Source organism: Boleophthalmus pectinirostris, unplaced genomic scaffold, assembly GCF_026225935.1.
Source record: "Boleophthalmus pectinirostris isolate CB_2022bp ecotype Guang Dong unplaced genomic scaffold, ASM2622593v1 HiC_scaffold_16, whole genome shotgun sequence".
Classification (NCBI taxonomy): domain Eukaryota; kingdom Metazoa; phylum Chordata; class Actinopteri; order Gobiiformes; family Gobiidae; genus Boleophthalmus; species Boleophthalmus pectinirostris.
In genome coordinates this window covers 37,316,183-37,334,586 of record NW_026571095.1, presented here as the reverse complement: position 1 = coordinate 37,334,586, position 18,404 = coordinate 37,316,183, and the positions used below count along the sequence as shown (strand labels likewise).

The window sequence follows — 18,404 nt, the reverse complement described above, 5'->3', positions numbered from 1 at the left end:
TGGACCTGGTTTAGACCTGTTTTGGACCATTTTTTGACCTGTTTTGGACCTGGTTTGGACCTGTTTTGGACCATTTTTTGACCTGTTTTGGACCTGGTTTAGACCTGTTTTGGACCATTTTTAGACCTGTTTTGGACCATTTTTGGACCTGGTTTGGACCTGCTTTGGACCTGTTTTGGACCTGGTTTGGACATGTTTTGGACCTGGTTTGAACCTGTTCTGGACTGGTTTTGGACCTGTTTTGGACCTGGTTTAGACCTGTTTTGGACCATTTTTTGACCTGTTTTGGACCTGGTTTGGATCTCGATGGCCTCTCTGATCCAGTCTAGTATTTATTATTTTTAGCACAGATCAGTTTTTTAGCACAGTTCCAGTCTTTGGAGACGAACAAAATCAAACAAACGGGTTTTTTTTTTTTTTTTTTCCTGATGAAACAAAACCTGAAACTTTTACACACACAGATGTTGATCAGTAAAAGGACAAACTGACCGGTGCGCTGTGGTCCGACAAATCACAACAACTTTATTTGACTTTATTTACAATTAAGTTCACACAGTTCTGTTTTTATGGCACATTCTTTCATTTGAAATCACAACACAGAAATATAAATTAAACCAAAATCTCATTCTCACACTGAGCCGCTCTGAGTCTCCATCAGACTCTCACAGGTTGCTCTTCCATAAGGACGTTTCATTCACTAAGGAAAAAACAAAACAAAAAAACATTAGATTATTACAAGTTTCCAGTTAAAATTATAAACTTAAACGATGATTCAAACTCAAAATAAAAGCCGTCACACGCTACAGGAGAATTTACTCGACTTTGGCTGCGATTTGTGTCTCCCTGAGTTCAACTTTGTGTTTTCATGTGCGACTCTGAGCTGCTTCGAACTATAAGTCACACTTTTTTTTTCATGGTTTGTGTGTTTCCTGTGACGTCTATATTAAAATGTTTGAGTGACGCGGTGAGAGGCTCTAGTCTTGTGTGTCAGTATCTGCTGCTCCTGTTCCTCCTGTAACAGTGTAGTGGAGTAACAGATTACATGTACCGGAGTAATCAGAGTACAAATGATGAGTAACTGTATTCAGTTACAGTTACTGTTTCAGTGAGTGGTAATTGGATTACAGTTACTTTGTTGAAGTAAATGGATTACACAGAGGGATTTTCCTGTTTTCATGTTTTAGGGTATTTCCCTTTTTTTTTTTTTTTTTGGGTAATTCCACTCATTGCCGAACACTAAACCAGGTCTAAAACCAGGTCTAAACCAGGTCTAAAACCAGGTCTAAAACCAGGACTAAACCAGGTCTAAAACCAGGACTAAACCAGGTCTAAACCAGGTCTAAAACCAGGTCTAAACCATAAACCAGGTCTAAACCAGGTCTAAACCAGGCCTAAACCAGGAAAACTAAACCAGGTCTAAAACCAGGTCTAAAACCAGACTAAACCAAGGTCTAAACCAGGTCTAAACCAGGTCTAAACCAGGCCTAAAACCAGGACTAAACCAGGCCTTAAACCAGGACTAAACCAGGCCTAAACCAGGACTAAACCAGGCCTAAAACCAGGACTAAACCGGGCCTAAAACCAGGACTAAACCAGGTCTAAACCAGGTCTAAAACCAGGACTAAACCAGGTCTAAACCAGGTCTAAAACCAGGTCTAAACCAAGACTAAACCAGGTCTAAACCAGGCCTAAAACCAGGACTAAACCGGGCCTAAAACCAGGACTAAACCAGGTCTAAACCAGGTCTAAAACCAGGACTAAACCAAGACTAAACCAGGTCTAAACCAGGCCTAAAACCAGAACTAAACCAGGCCTAAAACCAGAACTAAACCAGGTCCAAACTAGGTCTGAATCAGGTCTAAAACCAGGTCTAAAACCAGGTCTAAAACCAGGTCTAAAACCAGGTCTAAACCAGGTCTGAATCAGGTCTGAATCCGGTCTAAAACCAGGTTTAAAACAAGGACTAAAACCAGGTTCAAACCAGGTCTAAACCAGGACTAAAACAGGTCTAAATCCTGCTGTGTGGACGTGTCTCTTCGTTTTCTATCAATAATATTTTTAATTTGGTTCAGTAAAATCTGGACTTTTTATTTTCTTTTATCAGACAAAACTTCTTATGTGAAGATTTCCTCGTCTTTGTTTCTCTACAGCAAATCAAATAATCCAAAGTAATCAGATTACATTACTCACTTTAAGTAATTTAATGGATTCTGTTACAAACTACATTTTGGTGTGTGTAATCTGTAATCTGTAGGGGATTACATTTTAAAACTAAACTTCCCAACACTGATTATAATATTTTCTATAAAGTAGCTAAACAAACACGTCGGAAACAAGCGGTAAAAGCTCCGTAATAAGCATTATTATTAACACATATAATTGGCCTTTGAACACACATTTTCTATAATCATCTCCTGCTAAGAACTTTAAAACATGTAAACATGTCGATGTACATGTGTGTGTGTTTCTTTAAAACACTACTCACTTCTTTAATCCGCACGACCCACTGAAAACAACTAAAAACACAATCAAACTTTAAAAAAACCCCGACAGCATCTGATTGGTCACAATATCTGTCAATCAAACACCCGGCAGAAATATATGATGTCTGAGGTCGAGGCCGAGTTGTTCAGAAGTGACACGGAGGATGAAGAATTGAATGAATTAAAAAGGTGATAATCCCTGTGCACTGCTACTCAAGTGTTCAAATGTTCTTTTTTTTCCCCTTGTTTTTTTTTTTTTATTTAAACTTCTTTGTATCCTTAATGGAATAAGGGAAAGAAAAAACATAAAAAATAAAAATTCAATACTATCAAAGAGAGATACGTGAAGTAAAAAAGAAAGCAAATTGTTGTACTGTCTGTTGTATTGTCTCTATTTAACTGTTAATAAAAATTTCAATAAAAAAAAAAAGAATTGAAGTGATTTAGTGATTTGGAGTGAGATGGAGAGTTTGTTAAACTTGTTCTGTTCTGTTGTTTATGTTATAGTTTTTCTGAAGAACTGTTCATATGTGACGTTAACAGTCTGTTGTTTTCTCTTCTGTTGTTTTTACTACAACTTGACTTTACACAGGAAATGTCTGCTCCTGATCTCTCATTTTATACATAAATTCCTCCCTAAAAATGCGACTTATATATGTTTTTTCTTCTTCATTATGCATTTTTTGACTGGTGCGACTTATAGTCCAAAAACTACAGTACTTGGGCCCGGTCCAGCAGAAGTAAACAACAAGACCAAGAATTCAAGTTAATTCATCTGATATAAAAATGTATTGAACAGATACATATGTGCTCTAGTTTATCAAACTGTTGACCTTTTTTCTGGACCATTTTTGGTTCTAAAGTTCCATATGTTTTAAACAGACCATGTATGAAACATGGAACAAAAATTATTTCCCAAATTTCAAAGACCTGAAAATCATGTAAATAAATGTTTGTATTTCATCATATCTTGTGTTATTCCATCTTTGAACTGTTGATGAAGGGACATGATTTTTAAAAAAAAAAGTATTTAAAATGATAAAAATGTTCTTGGAAGGATTAACATATTTTATAGAAATAGTTTCCTTTCATTTTGAAGTAATATTAAAATATTCAGAAGAAAAAAGCGACAAATGATGTAAAATCCTGCACCTTCTACTTGTTTGTACAATTTTCCCTCCGTTACTTTTCCCTCCGTTACCATGACCTTTCTTAATATAAAATCTCATGAGTCAAAAAGTCAGAGGTTTTTCAACCTAATCTTGTACCATATGGTAGAAAACTATATGAAGCAAATATTCAAACCAGTTTGTTAAGGATATGTAAGTGAGAACCAAGAGTTATCACTGTTTGGATTTATTGACCAAAAAGTGCTGCATATTTCATTCCCTCCATTACCGACATGAGTTTTTTAATTTTTTGTCAACAACTTGAAAGAATCTCACAGGTTTAACTTGACCCTGTTGGAGTGTAACTCTTTCCTACATTCTGATACTTTACTTATTTCAATAGTTCCTCTAGTTTCTGAATAAGAGACATTTGAATGTCAAAAATCTGACCCTGTTTCCCTCCGTTACCACTTGACCGGACCCACTTATCTCTTGTAAAGTTATAAATTTAAACTGCAGCGTCTCATCCACATTATCTATAGAATTTATCCTCCACAAATAATGACTCCAGTTCACAAAAACTTCAGCTCTGTGAATCCAGTTTGAGTCCTTGTTTAAAAGTAAAAAGGTGGGAGTAGTTCCTCACGAGCTGAAGCTGCAGATTCTCCACAGTGATTCTACTTCCTGTGGACTTTATCTCCAATCTTTTATGTTTTAAAAATCCTGTATCTGAAGTTTTGCTCCACATTTCACAAACAATAATAATCACACAGTTTGGACAGAGTTTTTGTATCTAATCTAGAAGTGCAGAGTCTTGATCTTTAAACATCTGACGTCATCACAGACTCACACGTTTATCTCCTGATCCACACACAGATCCCGCTGCAGACTGTCAGATCACAGATTTAAAATCTCGTCAGATTCTCCTCGAGTCTGTGGTGTTTGCGCTTTTTGTCGCACGTTTAAAAATCGTTTAAGTCTGAAAAATCCTGCAGTGTGTGTCGGTGTTTAAATAAAAGTGTAAACCGCCCGTGGAGTTTGAGTCGTACCCAGGCTGATCTTTCCTTCCTTCTGCAGTTTCTTCAGATGGTGCAGCAGGTTCACCTCGGCCGCTCGGTGCAGATGCTCTGGAGTTTCCTGAAAATCAAACACATCCATTATTAAACCAGGAAAAACACAAAACTATGTATATTAAGTTTAAAATTACAATAGTGATACAATAGACGCTGTTGTACAAACTTTAACTGTAGAATATTTCATCATTGGCTTTGGTTCTACTGTTAGTAAATGACTACAACAGTAACTAGAATACACTACTACTACTACTACTACTTGCTACTACTACTGCTACTGCTACTGCTACTGCTATACTCTACTGCTTGCTGCTGCTTGCTGCTGCGTGCCTGCTGAGCTAGCTTGCATGTGCACTGACAGGCTGACCTTAAACTGCGTACTCGCTAGCGTACTGCATACCTGCACTACTTGACTACATGTTAACTGCTTACTGAGTGCAGTCCTAAGTAGGCCTGCTACTCTGAGCTAGAGCTGCCTGCAGTGCCTGCTAGTGAGCTGCGACTGCCTGGCTCGGGGCGCCTGACTGCTGCTGCTGCTAAGGCAGCCTGCTAGAACGCTCCTTCTACTGCTCACGCGCAGCCTGCATCGCTGCCGACTGCCTAGACATCGCTAGCTGCTGCTATGCTAGGCTCGCTACTGCTACTAGCTACTTTCTACTATGCTGACTGCTGCTGCTGATGGTTCTGACTGCATGCTGCTAGCCTGCTGACTGCTTGCATGTTGCTGAGCTAGTTGCCTACTAGCTATGCTTTGCTACCTGTACTGCTACTGCTGCTGCTCTAGCTGAACTGCTTGGCATGCTCGCTGCTAGTGTGCTGCTCGTCGCTGCTGCTGCTGCTGCTGCTGACTACTGCTACTTGCTACTGTGCTGCTACTGCTTACTGCTGCTACGTGCTACTGCTACTGCTGCTACTGCTAACTGCTACTGTATGTAACTTCTACTGCCTGCTTGCTTGCGCTGCTGCTGCTGCATTGCTTAGTGAACTACTGCTGCTGCTACTGCTACTGCTACTGCTACTTCTATGCTGCCTGCTACTGTATGCTTACTTACGCTACTGCTGCTGCTGCTACTGCTATGCTATGCTAGCTGCTGCTACATGCTACATACGCTACTGCTACTACTGCTACATGCACTTATACTACCTGCTACTACTATAACTTACTACTGTTACTACTGCCTCTAGCTACTACTACCTATACATGCTACTGCATACTGCTACTACTCGCTTACTACTACTAATACTTTTACTACTGCTTACTATGCTACATGCTACTACTCACTACTACTGCTGACTACTACTACATCTACTGCTCACTGCTATATGCTACTACCTACTACTACTACTGCTTACTACTGCTAACTGCTACTACTACTACTCTACTACTACTGCTGCTATACACATACTGCTAACTGCTAATGCTACTAACTACGCTACTGCTATGCTACTGCTACTGACTGCACTACTTCACTACTACATACTCACTACTACTATACTATAACTACTATACTACTACTACTTACTACTACTTACTGACTACTACTACTACTACTACTACTACTACTACTACTACTACTACTACTACTACTACTACTCACTACTACTACTACTACTACTCACTACTACTAGTATTACTACTACTATACTACTACTACTCCCTACTACTACTACTACTACTACTCACTATACTACTACTACTCCTAACTACTACTACTACTTTACTACTCCTATTACTCCACTATCTACTACATCCTTCTACTCCTACTACTGCTATAACAAATACTACTACTGTATTATCTACTTATAACTAAACTATTACTACTAATCTTACTTACTCTAATACTACTCTATTGCACTCTATCTCAAAATACTACATACTCCTACTACTAACTCCTACTGCCTACTACTACTACTACTACCTAACACTCTAATACAATACTCATCTTACATGCTCTTACCTAACTCCTACTAAAAACTACTAGCCTAACTAGTCTCAGGTTGAGTTTGGATGAAGTCTTCGGCTCTAGTCTTGGTATTAGTTCTTGGTCTAGTCTTGGTTTAGTCTTGGCGTAGTCTCGGTCTACGTCTCGTATCTGTCATCGGTCTAGTTGATTGTTCTAGTTCTCGGTCTAGTTCTTGGATCTAGTCTCAGGTCTAGTCTCGGTTCTAGTTTGTCTAGTTTTGGTCTGTTTGGTTTTAGTCTTGAGTGTAAGTCTTGGGTCTAGTCTTTGGTATGTTAGGTCATTGAGTCTAGTCTTTGGTTGTTAATTGTCTAGTCATCGGCATAGTTTTGGATTCTAGTCTTGGGTCTAGTCTCGGTCTGTCTCGCTGTAGTCTCGGTAGTCTATGTCTATCATTAGTCTAGTTCTCGGTCTAGTCTTGGTCTAGTCTCGGGTCTAGTACTCGGTCTTCTATTTTGGTCTCAGTCTCGATTCTATTTTGTCGAGGTCTCGTCTATTCTTGGTTAGTCTTGGTCTAGTTGTTGTCTAGTCTTCGGTCAGTCTTGGTCTAAGTTCTCGGTCTTATCTTAGGTCTAGTCATCGGTCATAGTCATTGGTTTAGTCTTGGTCTCAGTCTCGGTCTAGTCGTATTAGGTCTTAGTACTTGGTCTAAGTCTTGTTCTAGTTTTGTGTAGTCTCGGTCTAGTCTTAGGTCTAGTTCGGCGTAGTCTCAGTTTAGTACTTCTTGGTCTAGTCCTCGGTCTAGTTTTTGGTTAAGTTCTTGGTGTAGTCTTGGATCTGTTTTGAGTTCTACGTCTCGGTCTAGTCTCGGTCAGTCTGGATGTAGTCTTGGTAGTTGTCTTGGTTGTGTCTTGGTCTAGGTCTCGGCTAGATCTTGTCTAGTTCTTTTGGTTAGTCTTGGTCTAGTTCGGTCTAGTCTCGTCCTAGTGTCCGGTTCTAGTCGTCGGTCTAGTCTCGGATTCTAGAGTCTCGGTGTGTCTTGTTAGTCTTGGTCTAGTCATTGGTCTGCTCGTCGTAGTTTGGCTCTAGTCTCGGTATTAGTCTTTAGTTTCTAGTCTTGGCTGTCTTGGTTTAGTCTTGGTCTGATCATCGGTTCTAGTCTTGGTTTAGTCTTGGTCTAGTCTCGGCTCTGTCTTGGTTTAGTTTGGTCTGTTCAGGTCTAGTCTCGGTTTAGTTTTACGGTGTATGTCATGGTTCTAGTCTTGTTTTAGTCTTGGTTTTAGTCTCGGATAGCTTGGTGTAGTCTTGGTGTAGTCTGGTGTAGTCATTTGGATTCTAGTCTCGGTCATAGTCTCGGTTTAGTCTTGTTTGTCTCGGGTCTAAGTCTTGGTGTAGTTTTGTGTAGTCTTGCTGATGTTCTGGTCTAGTCTCGGTCTAGTCTCGGGTAGTCTGGGTCTATGTCTAGTTTAGTCTTGGTTAATCTGGGTTAGTCTTGGTCATAGTCTCGGTCTAGTTGTTTAGTCTTGGATTTAGTCCTTGGTGTAGTCTCGGTTCTTGTCTTGGTCTAGCTCGCGGTCTAGTCTTAGGGTAATTCTCGCTCTAGTCTTGGTCTAGTCTTGGTCTAGTTTTGGTCTAGTCTTGGCTCTAGTCTCGGTGTCTTGTCTAGTTCTCTTGTTAGTTTTTGGTCTACTTGGTCTAGTCTTCGTCTAGTTTGGTCTAGTCTCGGTCTGTTTAGGTGTAGTCTGGGTCTTTAGTCTTGGTCTGTCTTGGTCTAGTCTTCTGGTTTTGGTCTAGTCTCGGTCTTCTTGGTTTTTGTCTAGTCTCGTTAGTCTTGGTCTAGGTCTAGTTCATCTTAGTCTTGGTCTAGTCTTGCATGTAGTCTTGGTTTAGTCTTGGTCTAGTCTCGGTTAGTCTTGGTCTTAGTAGTCTTGGTCTAGTTTTGGTTTTAGTCTTGGTTTAGTCTCTAGTCTAGTGTAGTCTTGTTAGTCTTGGTGTAGTCTTGTCTGTCCATCCGTCTAGTCTTTGGTCTAGTCTTGGTGTAGTCTTGGTTTAAGTCTTGGTCTAGTTTTGTCTCGGTCTAGTCTTGGTCTAGTCTTGGTCTAGTCTTGGTCTAGTCTCGGTCAGGACCTGAGTTGGAGGATTTGACGTGTTGTGGAGGTGTAAAAGTGTAAATATTGAAAATCGTGTGGAACATTGTGGAATCTTGTGACAGTCATGTTCTTCTGTCGCTGCATTTTTCTGCTTTTTCATTCACAAACATGTTTTTCTCTATTTCAGCAAAACAATCCACAATTTATGATTTTTTTTACTCTTTTATTTACTTTAGTCCAGTTTTAGTCCCGGTTTAGACCTGAAGTAGTCCTGGTTTAGTCCTGGTTTAGACCTGAAGTAGTCCTGGTTTAGTCTTAGTTTATCTGGTTTGGTTAGACTTCCTAGTTTAGTCCTGAAGATGTTTAGTCCTGGTTTAGACTGAGTTTAGTCCTGGTTTAGACCTGATGTAGTTCTGTTTAGTTTAGTCCTGTTTTAGTACCTGGTGGTAGTCCTTTATTTTTTAGTCCTGTTTTAGTGATGTTTTGTTCCTGATGTAGTTTTAGTCCTGGTTTAGACCTGGTTTAGACCTAATGTAATCCTGGTTTAGTCCTGGTTTAGACCTGGTGTAGTCCTTAGTTTAGTCCTGTTTTAGTCCTGGTTTAGATTTGATGTAGTCCTGGTTTAGTTCTGGTTTAGACCTGATGTAGTCCTTAATTTAGTCCTGGTTTAGATCAGATTGGTCCAAAATAGCGACATTTGGGACATTTCTTATATAAATAGGGACAAATCAGTGGTTTTGTGTAAATCTGTAGGACACTGGGTCAAACTGGGACTGTCCCGGGTCATCATGGTGGGCTGGTCACTTGGGTGTGGTTTCTGGTGTAGTTTTCTGGTGCGGTGATTTTCTGGTGCTCAGGTGGTGTAGTTTTCTTGTGGGTGTTTTTCTGGTGCGGTGCAGGTGGCTCTGGTGTAGTTTTCTGGTGTGGTGCAGGTGGCTCTGGTGTAGTTTTCTGGTGTGGTTTAGTTTTCCTTGGTGTAGTTTTCTGGTGTGGTGCAGGTGGCTCTGGTGTAGTTTTCTGGTGCGGTGCAGGTGGCTCTGGTGTAGTTTTCTGGTGTGGTTTAGTTTTCCTTGGTGTAGTTTTCTGGTGTTGCAGGTGTGCAGTGGCTCTGGTGTAGTTTTCTGGTGCGGTGCAGGTGGCTCTGGTGTAGTTTTCTGGTGCGGTGCAGGTGGCTCTGGTGTGTTTTCTGGTGTGGTGCAGTGTGGCTCTGGTGTAGTTTTTGGTGTGGTGCAGGTGGCTCTGGTGTAGTTTTCTGTGTGGTGCAGGTGGCTCTGGTGTAGTTTTCTGGTGTGGTGTAGTTTTCTGGTGTGGTGCAGGTGGCTCTGGTGTAGTTTTTCTGGTGCTGGTGCAGGTGGCTCTGGTGTAGTTTTCTGGTGTGGTGCAGTTTTCCTGTGGCCTTGGTGTAGTTTTCGGTGTGGTGCAGGTGGCTCTGGTGTGTAGTTTTCTGGTGCTGGTGCAGGTGCTCTGGTGTAGTTTTCTGGTGCGGTGCAGGGTGTTGTAGTTTTGGTGCAGGTTTTCTGTAGGTGGCTCTGGTGTAGTTTTCTGGTGCGGTGCAGGTGGCTCTGGTTGTAGTTTTCTGGTGGTGCAGGTGCTGGTGGGTGCTCTGGTGTAGTTTTCTGGTGCGGTGCAGGTGGCTCTGGTGTAGTTTTCTGGTGTGGTGTCTGGTTAGTTTTCTGGTGTAGTTTTCTGGTGCGGTGCAGGTGGCTCTGGTGTAGTTTTCTGGTGCGGTGCAGGTGGCTCTGGTGTAGTTTTCTGGTGTGGTGCAGGTGGCTCTGGTGTAGTTTTCTGGTGTGGTGCAGGTGGCTCTGGTGTAGTTTTCTGGTGCGGTGCAGGTGGCTTCTGGTGTGGTGGCTGGTGAGTTTTCTGGTGCGGTGCAGGTGGCTCTGGTGTAGTTTTCTGGTGTGGTTTAGTTTTCCTTGGTGTAGTTTTCTGGTGCGGTGCAGGTGGCTCGGGTGTAGTTTTCTGGTGCGGTGCAGGTTGGCTCTGGTGTAGTTTTTCTGGTGTGGTGCAGTGGCTCTGGTGTAGTTTTCTTGGTGCTGGTGCAGGTGGCTCTGGTGTAGTTTTCTGGTTGGTGCAGGTTTTCTGGTGTAGTTTTTCTGGTGCGGTGCAGGTGGCTCTGGTGTAGTTTTCTGGTGCGGTGTAGTTTTCTGGTGTGTGCTGGTGTGGTGCTAGGTGGCTCTGGTGTGTAGTTTTTCTGGTGTGGTGCAGGTGGCTCGGGTGTAGTTTTCTGGTGCGGTGCAGGTGGCTCTGGTGTAGTTTTCTGGTGTGGTGTAGTTTTCTGGTGCGGTGCAGGTGGCTCTGGTGTAGTTTTCTGGTGTGGTGTAGTTTTCTGGTGTGGTGCAGGTGGCTCTGGTGTAGTTTTCTGGTGTGGTGTAGTTTTCTGGTGCGGTGCAGGTGGCTCGGGGAACCTCAGACCTTGTAGACCTTCTTGACGAGCTCGGTGGAGGTGCAGCCCGTCGTCTCCGCGTCCCTCACGGCCTCCAGGATCTGCTCCTCTCTCTGGTTTCTGTGGGCGATGTACTGCTGGATCTTCGAGAGAGCGTCCTGCACCACCGGACCGTGACCTGGAGACACACGAGGACCCGGCAGAACTTTACGGTTTATAAAAATGATTCTTCTTCATATTTGTGCTGCAGTTTGTAACAGAGTCCTGAATCTGAAGAATCCATCAGAATATGAATTTGAAAAGTTACGACTTCAAGAATTACAATCACCAAATGAAATGAAACGGTTTCACTTTTTTCAGTACCAGAACCAGGACTAACCCAGGACTAAAACCCGGACTAAACCAGAAGGACTAAACTAAACCAGGACTTTAGGTCCTGGACTACCTGGTAAACTTAAACCAGACTAAACCAGGACTAAACCAGGACTTAAACCTGGTTTAGACCTGGTTTAGTCCTGGTTTAGAGTGCCTGGTTTAGAGACCTGGTTTAGACCTGGTTACCTGGTTTAGTCCTGGTTTAGACCTGGTTTAGAGACCTGGTTTAGACCTGGTTTAGACCTCCTGGTTTAGTCCTGGTTTAGTCCTAGTTTAGTCCTGGTTTAGACCTGGTTTAGTTTTAGTCCTGGTTTAGACCTGGTTTAGTCCTGGTTTAGTCCTGGTTTAGACCTGGTTTAGACCTGGTTTAGTCCTGGTTTAGACCTGGTTTAGTCCTGGTTTAGTCCTGGTTTAGTCCTGGTTTAGACCTGGTTTAGACCTGGTTTAGTCCTGGTTTAGACCTGGTTTAGAGTCCTGGTTTAGACCTGGTTTAGTCCTGGTTTAGTCCTGGTTTAGTCCTGGTTTAGACCTGGTTTAGTCCTGGTTTAGTCCTGGTTTAGTCCTGGTTTAGTCCTGGTTTAGTCCCCTGGTTTAGTCCTGGTTTAGTCCTGGTTTAGTCCTGGTTTAGTCCTGGTTTAGTCCTGGTTTAGTCCTGACTCACTACCTGCCCATAAAATTCCAGAACGTTAAAACCCTCGTGGACCAGACCCGGTGCAGGACTCTGGTTGGGTTTAGGGTTTCAAATCTCTAGACTGGAGTCGTTAGTGATTCACTCCACACGTCAGTCTGAGCCGCCTCCGACCAACAACGCCAAACTTTCACCACATTCAGACTTAAAGCGGTTGAGGCGTCTTGTCTAGAGCGACACTGGGACTGTCCCTGTTCACCCGGGACAGTCCCAGTGTTGATCCTGTGTCCCCTGTCCCAGCAGATTTACACAAAAAACACTGATTTGTCCCAGTTTTATACAAGAAATGTCACTATTTTTGACCAATCTGATCCCTGCCGACAGTAAACAAAGACATACATTGATATTTCTTTAAAGGTTGTATGGAGGATTTTTTGTTTTTGTTTCAAATTGTCAAAGAAAATTTAAAACACCATTACAGAGACGCAGCAGCCTTGGAATTATGATGAACAAAAAAAAAAAAAAAAAAAAAAATCTATCAACTGTGGACGTGTTGAGACCAGATAAACATCAGCCAATAGAAAACCAGGCTCCCTCATTTCCTATTGGCTGTTGGGTTGTCAATCAAACTCCCTACGTTTCTAGTGTAACTGACTCGTCGGCGCGCGGGGATTATGTGGTTTATGCGTCGGTTCTTGGAGGCTTTTTCAAACCGTCGCTTTCTCACATTTCGTACAAAGTTTGTCGCGACGGCGGACGAGAATCCACGACCAGTTCGCCGCGAAACAAAGTCGGTTTTTGAGGTCGCCGAAAGAAGAAGAGAAGAAGGAGAAAAGGAGCGAAACACACTGAGGTGATTCTTGGAGATTTCTTCCAGCGACGGCGCGACTGAAGCAGACGAAGAGTCTAAAGACGGATTCATCGGTCGCTCAATTATTTCTAGACAAGTCACTTCAACAGTAATTTTGAACGTGCACTGGCTGTAAACAAACGTGATTTCTAGAGTAAAGAGGCGGGAGGAGGTGTTTCTACTGAGGCTGTGGAGGAGGAAGGTGATGTCGCTGTATTTCTCTTCCCTTAAAAAATCCTCTATACAACCTTTAAGTAAAATACAGAAAAGCTGCTTAAAATCGACCAAAACACCAAGAAAATGTGAATATACCAGGGACGTAACGATATCCAAATATCTCAACACGATATTATCACGATATGAATCTCACGGTACGATATTTATTGCGATATTCTGGAGAGGCTGATATAATTGTAGACAGGAATAAGAAAGAAGAATTTGGTGTGAATTATTACCGTCATAATCCCAATCTTCATGTTGTCTGCGCTGAAATGAATCGTGGGATATGTAGTTCCCAATGTTTAATAGATGTTGTTACTATAAAACAATGAATTTAAGCAAAGGATTTTGAAATTCCATATATTGTGACGGCCCACGATATTATTGTGAAACTTTTGACGATACGATATCACGATATTTAAGTTACTGTTACATCCCTGGAATATACTGACTCATGTTTGTCATGAATGAACCGAGTGCAGAACTATTCTCTTTAGTCACGCGCTCGTTTCACAGTTTTATTTTTACCAACCCCCACAAACCCAGAGTGTCCCAGTTTTTGATTCTGAAAATCTGGTCCCCCTCGTCTTGCCCAAGGACACAACAGCCTGTACAGCTCCGAGCAGAAAAAGCTTGGCTAAAATGTAAAATACAAACACTTAAATCTATCATCTAAATCACAGGTGTCAAACATACGGCCCAGGGGCCAGATCCGGCCCTCCAAGACCTTTAATCTGGCCCTCGGCTGATTTTCTACTCAAATATTTTAATGATATTTTCTATTAAAATCGTGTTAATTTTCTGTGGTGTTTATCACAGCAGCGTCTCCAGCGTCTCTGTACGTGGCCCCTCCCACCAGAGCAGCACAAATGAAGACTTGTCTCTGTCCAAACGCTCTTAAAGGACGATCGTTTTGACTGTTGACCGTGACACCCTCATCAGAAAAATGTCCAACATGAGAAAAGTGGAGCCGAGTGCAGGATTTTACAACAAAAATGGATTTTATTCCTGTTTTCATACAAGCTCATGTTGTGTTGAAATTGTATTTTTTCTCAAAGTTTCAGGTTTGTTCATAAATATTATAATATTTTGTAAAAGAAAGAGTTCATCAATTCAAAAAAGATTTCTGTAATAGATTTGTGTTTCTCTGCACAAAATATTTGAACTTATTGTTATTTTTTGGGGTTTATATATGACATGAGTTTTCTGATCCGTTTTTTTCCATTTTTCATTTAAACACAAAATCGAAAACTGAAAAAACAAATCATTATCGTGTTTTTTTTTCATTTTGGATTTGGAGACAAATAATGAAGAAAATAGTTGTTTTTGCGTTTCCTTATTTTTGGTTTTATATTGAAAAACAAATGAACAAACAACACACAGATTTCTTGTGCAATAACTGTGATATATTCTGTATTTATATCTCCATATTTGTGTTTTACTCACTGTACAAACATTCTTATAATTTATGTTTTATTTACTAGTCTCTGGTTTTTTTGTTACCTGGTTTTAGTCNTCCTGGTTTAGTTTAGTCCTGGTGGTTTAGACCTGGTTTTGGTTTACCTGGTTTACCTGGACCTGGTTTACCTGGTTTCCTGGTTTAGTTTCCTGGTTTAGACCTGGTTTAGACCTGGTTTAGTAGACCTGGTTTAGTCCTGGTTTAGACCTGGTTTAGACCTGGTTTAGACCTGGTTTAGTCCTGGTTTAGTCCTGGGTTTAGACCTGGTTTAGTCCTGGTTTAGTCCTGGTTTAGTCCTGGTTTAGTTTCCCTGGTTTTAGTCCTGGTTTAGACCTGGTTTAGTCCTGGTTTAGTCCTGGTTTAGTCCTGGTTTAGACCTGGTTTAGTCCTGGTCCTGGTTTAGACCTGGTTTAGTCCTGGTTTAGTCCTGGTTTAGTCCTGGTTTAGACCTGGTTTAGTCCTTTTCCTGGTTTTAGTCCTGGTTTAGTCCTGGTTTAGACCTGGTTTAGTCCTGGTTTAGGTTTAGTCCTGGTTTACCTGGTTTAGACCTGGTTTAGTCCTGGTTTTAGTCCTGGTTTAGTCCTGGTTTAGACCTGGTTTAGTCCTGGTTTAGACCTGGTTTAGTCCTGGTTTAGTTTAGTCCTGGTTTAGTCCTGGTTTAGTCCTGGTTTAGTTTAGTTTCCTGATTTAGTCCTGGTTTAGTCCTGACTCACTACCTGCCCTCATACCTGCCCATAAAATTCCAGAACGTTAAAACCCTCGTGGACCAGACCCGGTGCAGGACTCTGGTTGGGTTTAGGGTTTCAAATCTCTAGACTGGAGTCGTTAGTGATTCACTCCACACGTCAGTCTGAGCCGCCTCCGACCAACAACGCCAAACTTTCACCACATTCAGACTTAAAGCGGTTGAGGCGTCTTGTCTAGAGCGACACTGGGACTGTCCCTGTTCACCCGGGACAGTCCCAGTGTTGATCCTGTGTCCCCTGTCCCAGCAGATTTACACAAAAAACACTGATTTGTCCCAGTTTTATACAAGAAATGTCACTATTTTTGACCAATCTGATCCCTGCCGACAGTAAACAGAGACATACATTGATATTTCTTTAAAGGTTGTATGGAGGATTTTTTGTTGTTGTTTCAAATTGTCAAAGAAAATTTAAAACACCATTACAGAGACGCAGCAGCCTTGGAATTATGATGAACAAAAAAAAACAAAAAAAAAAATCTATCAACTGTGGACGTGTTGAGACCAGATAAACATCAGCCAATAGAAAACCAGGCTCCCTCATTTCCTATTGGCTGTTGGGTTGTCAATCAAACTCCCTACGTTTCCAGTGTAACTGACTCGTCGGCGCGCGGGGATTACGTGGTTTATGCGTCGGTTCTTGGAGGCTTTTTCAAACCGTCGCTTTCTCACATTTCGTACAAAGTTTGTCGCGACGGCGGACGAGAATCCACGACCAGTTCGCCGCGAAACAAAGTCGGTTTTTGAGGTCGTTGAAAGAAGAAGAGAAGAAGGAGAAAAGGAGCGAAAACACACTGAGGTGATTCTTGGAGATTCCTTCCAGCGACGGCGCGACTGAAGCAGACGAAGAGTCTAAAGACGGATTCATCGGTCGCTCAATTATTTCTAGGACAAGTCACTTCAACAGTAATTTTGAACGTGCACTGGCTGTAAACAAACGTGATTTCTAGAGTAAAGAGGCGGGAGGAGGTGTTTCTACTGAGGCTGTGGAGGAGGAAGGCGGTGTCGCTGTATTTCTCTTCCCTTATAAAATCCTCTATACAACCTTTAAGTAAAATACAGAAAAGCTGCTTAAAATCGACCAAAACACCAAGAAAATGTGAATATACCAGGGACGTAACGATATCCAAATATCTCAACACGATATTATCACGATATGAATCTCACGGTACGATATTTATTGCGATATTCTGGAGAGGCTGATATAATTGTAGACAGGAATAAGAAAGAAGAATTTGGTGTGAATTATTACCGTCATAATCCCAATCTTCATGTTGTCTGCGCTGAAATGAATCGTGGGATATGTAGTTCCCAATGTTTAATTTAGTTGTTACTATAAAACAATGAATTTAAGCAAAGGATTTTGAAATTCCATATATTGTGACGGCCCACGATATTATTGTGAAACTTTTGACGATACGATATCACGATATTTAAGTTACTGTTACATCCCTGGAATATACTGACTCATGTTTGTCATGAATGAACCGAGTGCAGAACTATTCTCTTTAGTCACGCGCTCGTTTCACAGTTTTATTTTTACCAACCCCCACAAACCCAGAGTGTCCCAGTTTTTGATTCTGAAAATCTGGTCCCCCTCGTCTTGCCCAAGGACACAACAGCCTGTACAGCTCCGAGCAGAAAAAGCTTGGCTAAAATGTAAAATACAAACACTTAAATCTATCATCTAAATCACAGGTGTCAAACATACGGCCCAGGGGCCAGATCCGGCCCTCCAAGACCTTTAATCTGGCCCTCGGCTGATTTTCTACTCAAATATTTTAATGATATTTTTTATTAAAATCGTGTTAATTTTCTGTGGTGTTTATCACAGCAGCGTCTCCAGCGTCTCTGTACGTGGCCCCTCCCACCAGAGCAGCACAAATGAAGACTTGTCTCTTTCCAAACGCTCTTAAAGGACGATCGTTTTGACTGTTGACCGTGACACCCTCATCAGAAAAATGTCCAACATGAGAAAAGTGGAGCCGAGTGCAGGATTTTACAACAAAAATGGACTTATTCCTGTTTTCATACAAGCTCATGTTTGTGTTGAAATTGTATTTTTCTCAAAGTTTCAGGTTGTTCATAATATTATAATATTTTGTAAAAGAAAGAGTTCATCAATTAAAAAAGATTTCTGTAATAGATTTGTGTTTCTCTGCACAAATATTTGAACTTATTGTTATTTTTGGGGTTTATATGACATGAGTTTTCTGATCCGTTTTTTCCATTTTTCATTTAAACACAAAATCGAAAACTGAAAAAACAAATCATTATCTGTTTTTTTCATTTTGGATTTGGAGACAAATAATGAAGAAAATAGTTGTTTTTGCGTTTCCTTATTTTTGGTTTTATATTGAAAAACAAATGAACAAACAACACACAGATTTCTTGTGCATAACTGTGATATATTCTGTATTTATATCTCCATATTTGTGTTTTACTCACTGTACAAACATTCTTATAATTTATGTTTTATTGATACTAGTCTCTCTTTTTTTGTTTTGTTTTATTCGTTGCTGTTGTAATATATTAATAAAATCTAAGTCTAAAACGTCTTCATGCAGGTTTTTGAAGAGGGAACGTTATAACCTGTACAGTGTAGTGGAGTAACAGATTACATGTACCAGAGTTAAGTAACCAGAGTTTACAAACCTGATGAGTAACTGTATTCAGTTACAGTTACTTTCAGTGAGTGGTAATTGGATTACAGTTACTTTGTCCTGAAATAAATGGATTTACACCAGAGGGATTTTACTGTTTTCAGATTTGGGCTATATCCCCTTTTCCTTTTTTTTTAACTCTGCTGGCACTAAACCTCTAAACCAGGCACTCTAAACCAGTCTAAAAAAAACCAGCTTAAACCAGGACTAACCAGGACTAAAACAGGTAAAACCAGGTCTAAAACCAGGACTCCAAAACCAAACTCAAACCAGGACTTACCAGGACTAACCACCAGGACTAAACCTAAAACCAGGTCTAAAACCAGGTCTAACCCAGGACTAAACAGGTTAAAACCAGGTCTAAACCAGGTCTAAACCAGGTCTAAACCAGGTCTAAACCAGGACTAAAGCAGGACTAAACCA

General features: G+C 41.2%; 1 protein-coding gene across 1 annotated transcript in view; it reads right to left on the bottom strand.

The window, feature by feature from the left end:
* Positions 1-502: 502 nt before the first annotated feature.
* lactb2 (lactamase, beta 2) overlaps positions 503-18,404 on the bottom strand; it is a 29,012-nt gene continuing 11,110 nt past the window's right edge. The window contains exons 5-7 of the mRNA XM_055152007.1: positions 11,072-11,220; positions 4,642-4,729; positions 503-697 (exon numbers count right to left, since the gene is read on the bottom strand). Of these exons, the coding sequence (XP_055007982.1) occupies positions 663-697; positions 4,642-4,729; positions 11,072-11,220 (272 nt within the window). The 3' untranslated portion in view covers positions 503-662. The remainder of the gene's footprint in view (positions 698-4,641; positions 4,730-11,071; positions 11,221-18,404) is intronic.